Source organism: Cyanistes caeruleus, chromosome 5 (assembly GCF_971803275.1).
Source record: "Cyanistes caeruleus chromosome 5, bCyaCae1.hap1.1, whole genome shotgun sequence".
NCBI lineage: Eukaryota > Metazoa > Chordata > Aves > Passeriformes > Paridae > Cyanistes > Cyanistes caeruleus.
In genome coordinates, this window is record NC_141705.1 from 53011736 (window position 1) to 53024462 (window position 12727).

Here is a 12727-nt window from a genome sequence, read left to right on the forward strand (position 1 = left end):
ATGCAGCTAGAAACGGTACGTGCGGAAAACCAGTCGCTGTCCTCAGCGTGAATTCCAAGCGTACGAGGGGCTGGGTTCAGCAATAACTCACTTGGTATAGGTGAGGAAATGATAATACAAACTCTGGAGTAAATTGGATGGGCTTGTCAGAGCCAGACCAGACAAAATGTTGCCATGGTTATCGAGTCACCCAAATAAAGAGAACACTGTTCACTCTGAACTACAAAGGCTCAGGCTGGCTTTGTGGTCCCTCACAAGGGCTGTGGGCAGAGATGAGCATTGAGATTTGCTGCCTGCTGTTATTAGGGAATGCAAATTCAGAGCATGAAGATGAAAGCAGAGGGGTGACAAAGTGCCTCAGGAGCCACCTATCCTGGTTGATGCCTAAAAAGTTCTCCTGGGATTTCAGACTGATTGTTTCCTATTCTGCATAATGGGTAGGCTGACTGATTTTATTGATCCTCAATTATTTTTCAGTGGTTTGCATTGTGAGTCCAGCCAGCTCAGGTACAGCCACAAGCCCATAAAATAAGCTTCAGTGACATACAAAACTATTTTCATAGTGAACAATCAGTTTTTAAAAATAAACAAAGTCAACAGTAGTTTGAAGACATCTGAAGAAATATTCAAATGGATTGTTAAACAGTAAAAAAATGAGAGTATACTTTTAATACCATTTTCAAGTATTATTTTTTCCCATATTTTAAATACAATGAGAACTCATTTCAGTAGTATTCCTATTAGGGAAATCAGTCTTCTAAGTGTTAGTCATACATATGTGGTGTTAATCAGAATTCTTACTTTACCCCAAAGAATCTGTTGTTTGTGAGGAGAATAAAAAAAGGGGGGGAGAAAAGAGGAAAGAAAACCAGTACAACGACACAGAAATTATATGATTGCTGGAGGAAAACAGTGCCTGTGAAGATGAGGACCCAGCTTGAAGGATTTAGTGGGAAGGGCAGCAAGGGCAAAGAAAGTCACATTAAAAGCGAGATGCAGTCTCTGGTGGGTCATTTGAATTTCATCTTCAGAGTAATTTTCATGCCATTTAGCCATAACCACAGCAGGAATAAAGGGGACTAAACACATTAAAGTGACAAAGTCATACAAGGAGGGATTGTGGTTTATATTCATTTGGTAACATTTAGTGATACAGTAAGCTGAGTTAGTGCCATATCAAAGATACTGAGTATTTACAGAAAAAAATTGGTATGCAACAGGAGAAAGGTCTGTAAGCACACTCATTCAGGGTCCACGGTACATTAAGAACCCATTAATTACAGAGAAGAAAGGATTCCTGGCCTCAGAAAAAGCCTCAAAAAGAAGTGGGTTTGGATTGAAAACCTTCATCAGTTCTTAACTGTTGGTCCTTAACCACAAGCAATGATAAGATGCCCCCTGAAGTTGGAGGGACGCTGCTCAGTGCTGCATATTTCTGTTGTTCAGGTAGCCAGCACCCAGAGGCACATGGACACACTTCAGCACTGCTGCTTCTGGCGGGGAATGCTCATTTCCATTTGGAACAACAAAATGTACATGTGTGCATCTGAGGGAAAATATTGTGGATTCTCTTATCCACATACAGCATGGCAGGAACTCAGTCATTTCATGGACATTCATCTTCAGATCTTGTAAGGTACATAAATAATACTAAGAAGAGACCTGAAGATTCCCATGTGTTTTTCAAGAAAAGTTCCTGATAGTGGAAAACAAAATAATTCAGGGAGCTCCAAAACATTCTGTGCTTCAGTAGATTGGCATAGATCATAATTAGATTTTTCCAGCTGTTAAGAAAAGGGAGTGAGACAAACACAGAGACACAGAAAAACCTGGTCAAATATCATTAACAAAGGCATAACCAGAAATAAACCTGGCCAGTCACAGCAGGGAACAGGATATCAATAAGCTGCAGCAGCCTGGGACTTTGCAAAGAATAAGAATAAAAACCTGAGGGTTTGTTTTTTTCAGACAGTCAGACATCAGTTAAAAATATTTGTTTATTGGATTGGTGCTTGAAAAATCACACACAGACTGAAGTTCATTTAATCTTGCCATAGTAGTTAGTGAATATAATGCAGAAACAAATGAAATCATAGATTTATAGAACTCAAACTTAGAAAATACTTTGATTATATCATTTAATCTTGTGTACTTCATAGGTCAAATGCTAAAATCTGTGTGAAGCCAATATAACAATGTTTTCTTAAAACATATCACCCAAGGAAAATCCAGCTGTAGTTTAAATATTTCAAGCAGCAGAGAGAATCTACCAAATCCATTATGGTGTTTATTCTATGACTAATTAAACTGCTAAAAAGACCTTATTTCTAATCTGAATGTATTCCTCTTGGGTTTTTTGCTGCCAGATTCAAAAAACCTAGTTCATCATCATATTGGTTACATAAAAAAATCATGAATCAATTAAATACTGCCATATCAAAGTATGTGGTGGATAATGGCAGGCAAAATGAAAAAGAAATATATTTTTTCCAAACAGAATATATACACATGATTATCAATTGATATAATGAGCTAAGTAGTAACCCGGCATCTGAGTCATCAAAATCTTTCCATCACTTGTGATTTGCAGTCAGGGTGTAAAGGAATGATCAAAACAAGCTTTCTCTTGAGAAGTGATTCTCAGCCATCTTGTCTGTCTATGCAATGTAACAGCAGAACAGAATTAGATTTGTGCTTCCCAGTCATATTAATATGAGGCAGATGCTTTGTTTTCCCCCATCTCCAACCTGTGGACTCCTTGGGGTTGTGCACATGGCTACAATCAAAGAACATCTTGGAGGACCAGCACTAGAAAAGCCATTACATTGGGAAGCTTATTGCTGTTAAAGAAGCAAAGCATTTAAATTCAAAGCTAAATTCACCCACAGGTTGCTTCATTTGACTAACAGCTCACATTTGGGACTTAGGTACGATACAACAAGTAACCACTAAATGTAGTTACTGGTGGATACTTGGCTGGTATAGAGCCAGCTGCCAGTCTGAGCCAGACTTCCTGACCATAATTTAATTCTAATAAGGCATTTCCAGTAATTACTCTGTCAGTGTACTTGTTGTTATTAATATTTTCAGCCTGAAAAGTGAGTTTGTCTATTCCATCAATGACCAGATAGCCAGAGGCACGTGGACTAAATGATTCAATGGTATATTCAAAAACATAGACCCCCAGGTATGGAACGTGGAACTTCCCGGTTGCTGGGGCAAATGAAGCACCGTAGTTGACATCCAGATTGTTAAATCTGATGGGTCCTGGAGTTGTCATTCCATATGTATGAGAAGCAAAAAAAGCCACCATAGGTGCATACCGGTATGAACCTTTTGAAAAATCTGGAAAGGAACAAAGAACAATTTTAAGTGATGTTACATTGTAGAAAGGCAACTTGGACTAGCCAGAAGACCAAATGCAGATTTTCTGATGTCACATTATCTTGTGGATGACAGAACTTGAGCAACTGAAACATAGTATTTCTGCATAAACACATCTTCTTATATTGTATAAAAAGTAATTTTCTTCACCATTAGTGCTAGGTGTATCCACCAGAGAAAAATTTAGCAACAGCAAGTGAACTTTATGTTAGTATATACTATGTTATCATTAAGGGAGCTTTCTTTCCACCCTACACCCCCTCCTAGTTTTCACACCCCAGGATCTCTTTCATTTTTCTTGTGATTGAGCTAAAGCCAAGAATTTTGGCACAAATCTTAGACAAACAGTGAGGAGGTTTAGCACTCACGATGTTAAATGAGGGGATAAAAGTATATGGGCTTCTCTTCAAGCTGAGCCTGTACACTATCATTCCCTGCTTCTGTAAAAATGATTTCATTCACTATTCATATGCCATCATGAGTAAAAATCAGGCAAATGACTGCTGAAAGATGCATAAAATTCACATTCCATGTGGCCTGGGTGGAAATTATTTATTTGTTTTCTGGACTGAATAAGCATAATTTTCACTTTTTTTTTTTTTCTTTTTCTTTTGAAATCTTTCAAGGGTTGCATCCTTTGTTGATGAAAGCCAGAGGCAGGCCTAAAATGATTCCTTGAGGGCACAGTCCCATACATCCTGGTAGCTACTAGTATTTACAGAACATTTATGGCTGCATTGAAGCTAGCATTTCCCAGTGATGTGATTTTACCTCCCCCTTCAAAATCCATGACATCGTGTTCAAATCCATCTAATGCACGCCCTCCCAACTCTGCACATCTCATCAGGGAGCTTTCCAGCTATTATGGCAGGTCCCAAACCAATTTAATCCCATCATCTGGTCATATTATAAAAAGAGATCACGAATCACCCATGGGGACTGATGTCTTCAGCACCAAAACACAGGGCTCTGCTGCTTGAGTTGTCACTCATCAAAGTGAAACGTGAGACCTCTGACCAGCAAATGCTCTGTAATTAGGCCTTGGGGCAGATGCCTGGACTGATTCTCTATTGCACAGCTAAATTCTGTACTTGCCAACACTCAGGGAGTTGTCATTCACCAGCTTCACACTACAGTTGACTCCTCCAAAGGGGTGGCGACAGGCACAGACAAAACTCTGTCTGTCATTGACACAGGTTCCTCCATTCTGGCACGGAGAACTGGCACACGCTGAAAACTGCCCTGTGAAAGAGAGCGAGGAAAACCAACAGCCTCAGTTGTAATGTCGTGACAGTGGCACCTCCTAAGTGTGCAGTATTTTGGAAAGGCTCTTTGTCAATTCACAATTTCTGCTGAAGTTCTTTGTGAAGGCCAACTTCAGATCCAGCCCAGCTTCCCTCTTTATCTGAACACAGCACACCCTCAGCTGTTCTCTAAGATATTCAAGATTAGCTGCAAATTCTGAGTTCTGGTGGTCTCAGAGGATCACGTACATAAAAGATCATCCAAAGAAGTTAGATCAGGCTGCTCTTTCTGGACTGAGCCATCTTATCCTTGGCTGTACTAGAAGAGATTTTGTACTGCTGGTACAAAACAGGTTGGACCATTTTGTCTATGACATTTTTCATCCAGGCATGTAACAAACATTTCAGGAGAGTCAGGGTCCTGGTGATGAAGGGTCCTAAATGCTATCCCAGACACTTCAAGTGCTTGCCCATAAATAAGTCCCTAATTCCTACAGTATATCTACAAAGGTTGATGCAGAAGTTTTGTATTGCAAGCAAGAAAAATTATACCAAACAGGTGGCTTTGCAGAGCACCCTGACTGAGGATATCCTAGCCTCTGTCCCCAGCCAGGTATGAGATAGCCAAATTACACTTAACCAATACAGAGAAATCTTTCAGGCCAGTGCTGCTGAGCTCTGAGACATAACTACTGAGTGTAATTGAATAATGTGTTGTCATAGCAGTTTTTTGGGGGGGAGAAAATTCAGGTCACATTAAAAATTAAATATTGCTATGAAAAATTCTGAACACAAAGCATTCCCAAACCACACATTTATTTTTGCTTTCTCTTGGTTTGGTCAAATAAAAGCCAGATATTTTCGAAAACAAACCTTTGCCAGGAATTACCAGCAGAACTCTGGAAAGAGAACCCCACACAGTCCTGTTAGGGAAAATCTAACTTTGGTTGGTCAGAAATGAAGAAGGCTTACATAAAGGCATCTAGTTACTGCCAGGAAAATGCTGACCTGGATTTCACATAGATAGTTCAGTAATTCCAGTGTTATCTTCATTTTCCCAGATATTTCACAGACTGCTGCATTAAGACAAACTGTTTCTGTGTGATATTTTTGTTCAGTGAGCAGAATGCCAAGGCACATTGTACAGTGACACTTGAATTTACTCTGATATAGCATATGGATTTATAAACACAACAGTCATTCTTTTCACAGAAAATTATGTCTATTCTGTAATGCCTGAAATAAAGCAATTTAGGACTGTCATGACTGGGGTCACAGCACAGGCAACTGGACATGAGAAAATAATGGTTTCCTTCTCAGATTTGCTACATCCTTCATGGAAGTTATTTTTCACTCACATTTACCAAGCACCCACAACATTTCACTGATATTTACCAAGCGTCAAAGAAAAGCAGAAAGGAAGGAAAACAGCTGATTGTGCTGACTGTATCATACTCCCAAAATACAAAAGCTTCCTGTAAGAACACAGCAGTCTCTCTGCTAATTGGCCTCTACTTATCATAAACAAGAAGTAAACCCAAGAAACAGGAAAAAGATCACTAAAGGAAATGATAATGAGATTGAGACTAGCACTGCTGTGGAGTGATTCTGCCCGAACTTAACCTTGCAGTTAATTCAAATTCAGACATAGCTTTATCTACATTAAATTAACCCTCCTGGTGAAGCACTGCTTAACAGCAACAGGGAAGCTCCTCCATTTCCTAGAACAGAAGAAGTTGTGTGGGGGTTTGAGTCAAATTAGGATTTTCAGCGCAAGAGGCAAATGCTGCAGGTCTCCATTGTACCAATCATCTCTTTGTAACTATGCTACAATAGCATCTTTCTGCTATCATTTCTGGCTTCTCCTCTGCCCAGTATTTTCTCTTTTCTTGCTGAAGAGTGTCCTGAGAAACTATATCTGAACTATCTCCTTGGGGTAAAAAGGCCAGAAGGTTCAGGTTAGGAAAGGATATCCCACTAAAGCAAATATTTTACTGTTAATTAATGTTTCACAACTTGGTAGTATAGATGAGTAAAAAAGAGAGAGACTATAAATTAAAGGCTTGAATTGTCACTATTACTAGCAGAAAATAAAATGTAGTTGTTAATTACACTTGGTATGGTAGTAATGAGAAGAGCCAGTTAATGCTCAGTTTTGCTACCCTTTGAGAGGGCAGACAGCCAGAGGCTCTTTTGGGAAATAGACTGCCAATGCTGTGCAAACAAATCTCAAACAAATAATGAAGCTCTGTCAGTATCTACTGGGGTGTTGTTAGAAGCAAAACAAATATTCAGCAATTTAATGGTCTCCTTATGGAAAGGTTTGACTCCAGTAGCTCAGTGTGGAAATTCTTCTGACCAGAAGGTAACCTAAAAACATATTCTCAGCATTCAGTTACCAGTACCTGCTTCTCAGGAAGCCCTAGGAGACTGGAAGAGTGGGGGAATCTACTGAACCACCCTGCTTGCATAGGGTCAAACTGGTTGCCAGCCTATAATTAATCACCTCTGTCTCAGCACTCTGACAGTGGGCAAAAGGCAAGGAGAGGGCTTGCCCTCCAGTTTTGGGTGGGGCAGAGAGTCAGGGCCTATCTGAGCTACTTGGACTTCAGCAATGCTGTTTCTCTGTTAAGCAGAGGTATCTAATTATTCCAGTGTGATGATTTTAGGCTCACCAAATTAAAAACAACACAACAGTTTCATCAACCATTAGCCTAAAAAGTAAATATGTAAATTTGAAGTGTATGTCACCACGCTGAACTGGAATAACCAACTCATTTGTGCAGTTAAAACACAAGATGGAAAACATTTGAATAGGCTAATTTCACTTGAAATTAATGCTTGAATGATAAAGCAACAATGGGAGCTTGCATTTCTGTTAGGAGTTAAAAATCTTGTGAAAACAAAATCAGAAATAAGACCCAAAGAAAGTGAGAATGAAATGAAATTACCTCTCACACAGGTGCACTCTTTAAAATACATAAATATAACACAGCTTGACTCTCAGTTATTCATGTTGATGGGAGGGTGGCATAATCTGAATAAAGCAAAACCCACAACTAACACAAGACATGCAACAAGAGAGTACATTCACATTTGGAAAGCACAGCAGCCTCTAGATTCACTATAGAACAGCACTAATAGCAACAGGAAAATAGGAACTGAGCTAAACTGCCCTCACACTGCACCACACATTTCTGCAGGAGCAGTGCATTGGAAAGTAGGACCAGCCATAACCCAGACTCAAGACTAATTAAGAGTTACTTTAATGTTGTCATCTCCTCTTAGATATTTAAACTGTCTTAAGAAAATCACTTTTTTATCCACCCTGACTTGCTGTTAGAGTCAGTGTCAGGTGAAGTGTTGGTGCTTTCACCCCTCATACACGTATTGCAGCCTCTACCTCATGAGGAACTTTTCTTTAGTTCATTCCACAATATGGGAAGTCTGCAAGGTTTTATATCCCTGCATATGCAATGCAAACTCACATTGCTTTCTTCTGATTTCAACTAATTACATTGGAAAGTATTACATCAGGGTCAAATACTGAGCATATTAAAGCAAATTAAACCATTAACGTGTTAAAGTTCAAATATTGAACATATTGGAGTCAATAAAAATTGTCATTCGCCTCTTTCTAAAATTTTATTATTTTTTTTTTTTAGCTGATAAAGGAAATCTAAGATTTAATTCATTTTATAATTAGCTAATTATGCCTTAGAATTTCTTCAAGAAATTTTAGCAGAGGCAGCACAAATCTCTGGTGGTGTCCTAGAACTTGCGAAAAAAAGCTTTCATGGAGAAGTAAAATCTACCCAGGCAGAAGATGGATATTTGTTAATTAGGGTAATGGTCTTGCTTCTTTAACTTACAGAAATATAATGTATGGCTTTGCTAAGCATGAAATTTATTAAGTACAAAATCTCATTACCAATGGAAAAGTCAGCATAAACATTGCTATGTAGAAACCTCATATAAAAATAAGGCTTCTCAACATCTGCTAAGAGCTGCACTTCCTCTAAGTGAGCATATACTCAATGCTATCAAGAAAGTTATTTGTTAAAATTGAGTATAAATAATAAATGGGAAAGACATTAATTCATCAATATGAAGTGAAAACCAGAGCAGGTGGCACTTTCCTGTGCTCCAGGCAGGTAGCACTAGTGATATTTTCCAACAAAGTACGTGGTGTGGCAAGGATAAAAGTCATCTCTCATTTTCCCTTAATTTCAAATTTGAACAAAGATTTTGAATTGCCATCCTGGGCAGTGCCAGTAACAGACATAAAACAAAAATGACTGAGGAAGAATTTCAATTCTGAATAGCAAAATATTCAAATTACTTCATGCATTCTTAAGTGTGATTGCCTCTTCTAGCAGCTGTGTCCCCTCTCTAACTGAAAGGATAACCAAGGACTGAAATCCTTCAATGGGAATGACTCATCAGAAACCAAGCTACTCATGGGATTATGGCTTTACAAAGGATCCTTTCCATTGATCACTGAGAAATGCTGTCCCTGAGACAGGAAGAGATGAAGAAGCAAAATGAAAAGGAAAGAAAAAAACATGTAGAGGGAAAAGGAGATCTCCCATGGCCTTAGCCCATGAAAAAGAGTAATAACTTTTACCACCTCTACATCTGCTTGCAATAGGGACCAAATATTGGTTTAGAAATGTTCATAACTTTAAGAGCATCTTACCAAAAATGTCTGGATCTTCAAGAATATCTGGACATGCCTCTGTCATTAAGAAATCTGTCTAATTTTAGTGTGAATTAGAGTCATCTCAGTATTTTGAGTTACTCATCCACCCTTCATTTCTGTATTGTGCCAGAAATTATACTTCCATAAAACATTGTCTTGTGCTATTGATTTTCACTCAAGTATGATTGCAGAAGTCACAACTCAAAGACTTTGTACTTCTGTGAATTCATTCATAATTCATTTCACATGATGGCATTTGAATTTAACTTCAGAAGCAGATCACACTCAAAAGTTTCTTTTTAAGAATGGCAGTTCCTGCTTAGCTGAACTGCTCTCCAGGTGGACTGGAGCCAAATTTACTTTATTGGCTGGATTCCTGCTTTTTCAGGAACACACTGCTGTAACTGCACTTCTCAATGAAGTCCTGAAGGAGCCAGCAAAAGCCTCGTTACTGTCATTTTTGTTCCCTTGCTTCAGGTTTTTGATACCTTTCTTCCCTGCTGATGCTGCAAAGTACTGACACAACTTCACATTTCTCTCCCAGCTTGCATACTCTTTTTCCTACTGAAATTTCTAATTGAGATGAATTGTTCTTTAGATTTTGTCCAAACAATCAGTAACTTTTCAAAGGTCAGGTTCTCAGCTGAGAACATGTATATATACATGTGTTAGCATGTATATATACCTCAAACTGACCAGATGGGAATCTATTAAGGAAAATTAAATGGAGTGCAAAATCTCAAAAGCAAAATAAATTCTATTGTAAGCAGGAGATTAATCTCAGGTTCCTCTGAAACACCCTTTACAGCAGTCTTTAGACTTTTTATTTACTCAGTCAAGTTCTGCCACTCAGTTCATCACAATGGTTACATAAGTCTTTATAAAACATACCTTGACTCTTAGTAGAGTAAAATGCATTACCTGGATCTATTGCATTATCTGTGTTTCTCTGGCTCCGGCTTGCCAGGCTCGTGGTGGCATTTCCTGCCACTTTTTTTGCTGGGGAGGGTTTCTTTATAACCGGTTTCAGCTGCTTCTGAAGTTTGGTGATATTATTCATTGCATTTACCATCGATGTGTCAACATGCTGGGTTAAATTTGTCAAAATAGTTCCTGCTTTTGCTTCAAGCACAGTTTCAATGAGCTCCTTGAGGCCTCTCTGCAGCAGGGGGATATCTGGCTGAGCCAATTTAATTAGCACAGGTATGCTCGCGTTCACTTTCTGGATGCTGCTGTTGGCATCCTGGCACAGCCCCCAGGCCTCATGAGAAGTCTTGTTCACAAGTGGAATGACATTTGAGAAACGGATCGACTTGGCTTCCAGGGCCTTGATCCTGGAACTCAGTGCCTGGAGCTGAAGTGAGAACAGCTGTTCTTTCTCTGTTGAGGCAGCTTTGGTTGTTTTTATTGAAACACAGTTGTTTGCCAAAAACTTGGAAATTTTTGACTCTACATTCAGAAGGCGAACTTCATGGTCCTTTGAACCCTCCACAGAGTCAAGTAGTTTTTCTTCCAGGCGGCTGATATCTTGTTGCTGCTTTTCCACTTTTGATGACGTATCATTTAAAATATAGAAAACTCTACTGAAATTGTGAAGGATAGTTTTGTCAGACTCCTTGTAAGGAAGATCAGAAAGAGATGATGCTACTTGTGATGTAATTTGGTGTCTCTTGCTATAAAGCAGTGACTGGAGGGATTCATTCAAATGTTGGAACCGGGGAACAAAGGCCAGGAGGCTGTCCAGTTCCTCAGCTCTGCCACAGCAAACTTCAGTCTCATTTCTTAGAACATGTAGCATGTCTTTCAGTACATAATTATCTTGAATAGAATCAATAGCACTGTTTATTACTATCATGGTCTTGTTTAATCCATCTTCTATTTCCATGGAGCATTCATTAACACGACTCTCAAACAGTTCCTGATAAGCCTGAGATTCATTTTTAAGTCCTTCCTGAGTTTTAGAAAGTTCCTTCATTTCAGAGCTGATTCTGTTAATGACAACAGTAAGGTTTTCAAGTTTGTCTTTGAATTCTTTAGCTTGGATTTGTTGCTCATACTCTGAAGTCAGACTAAAAGGTATCCCTTGTTCAATCAAGGGTTGCAGGATCTCCATATCATAGCACAAGTCATTAATTTGCTCATTCATTCTGTCCATCCTATTGCCCAATGGAAGGAACATATCAGAGATACTCTTGTTTAGGGCAATCACACTCTCTTGAACTGCTGCCAGCTGTGCTTGGAAATCTGTTCTGCTCTCTGACAACATGTCATCGCAGACCCCCAGAACAGAGTCTCTCTGAATTTCCAGTGCAACACTGAGATTGCTGATCTTGCTATCTTGGACTCTTAAGTCATCATAGATCTCCAGCACCATCATGCCTTGTCTCTTCACTTTCTCATGCAGTGTGATCATGTACTCTGAAATGTTGTACTCCTTAACTTTGTCTACTGACGGAAGGTTTTGTCTTGAAGACTGCTCAGCTGATAACAGTTGTTCATGAGCATCTCTCATTTCAGTAAGTGTCCTGTTTAAAGATTGATAATAAATTGCACTTCTGGACTGTTGATGCTCCAAGTTAACTTCCAAGGATTTCTGCTTTTCTTGTAAAGCTTTTATAGGCTTGTCACAAGTGAGGGCCATTTCCTCTCTAATCTGCACCATATGACTCCTCAGCTCCAGAATGTCAAGCTCTGTTGGCCCACTATCTTTCTCCTGAGCAAATTTATTTTGGGTTTCATTCAGTTGCTTGACTAATTCTTTCGTATTTTCAAGGTCACCTGACATACTAGACACAGTCTTGAAAATTTGAGCCATACTCTCTTGCATTTCATTTTGAAATACTTGAAAGTTTTCTCCAACTATGTCTTTGATTAAGCCACTAATACTTCTGGATTTGAGACCTTTAGGGGAAAAGAAAAATATGGAAACAGTCAAATCAACTGTGTTAGTAGCATCTAAGTTTTTCCCACAGTGCGAGCAACCACAGTGCTGCACAGAGGTGAAACACATTCCTGCCCCAATTTACCCACATATGAGTAAAATATGCAGCTGAAGAATGTAGAGGATGCTTACAGCTCATATACAGCTATAGTGTTTGAGGATTCATCCCTGTTTCTACTGAAATCAGTGGGTCTTTTTCTATTATTTTGAAAGGGCAAACTCAAACTCTCCATGTGGTATCAACTTTGACCTGCTACCTAAGCTTTTTCTGAGCACTGAAAGGAGGAGATCTGTGTGCTTTTGTGGCTTGCTCATAAAGACTGACGTGTCCTTTCTCCACTAGGAAAGTAAGTCAAAAAAACATCTACTATACAACATTATGGCCAAGAAATGAAAGCAGATATTATTACATTCCTACTGTATTGTATGAGCCTAGGTGATGATGCAACACACCAT

General features: G+C 39.0%; 1 protein-coding gene across 6 annotated transcripts in view; it reads right to left on the minus strand.

Annotated features, from left to right (window-relative positions):
- Window positions 1-1979: 1979 nt before the first annotated feature.
- Window positions 1980-12727, minus strand: part of MMRN1 (multimerin 1) — a 39869-nt gene continuing 29121 nt past the window's right edge. For all 6 annotated transcript variants that reach the window (XM_023926189.2, XM_023926191.2, XM_086888636.1 and 3 more), the window contains 3 exons: window positions 10252-12231; window positions 4480-4626; window positions 1980-3345 (listed from right to left, as the gene is read on the minus strand). In XM_023926189.2, coding sequence (XP_023781957.2) covers window positions 2924-3345; window positions 4480-4626; window positions 10252-12231 — 2549 coding nt within the window. In that variant the 3' untranslated portion in view covers window positions 1980-2923. The remainder of the gene's footprint in view (window positions 3346-4479; window positions 4627-10251; window positions 12232-12727) is intronic.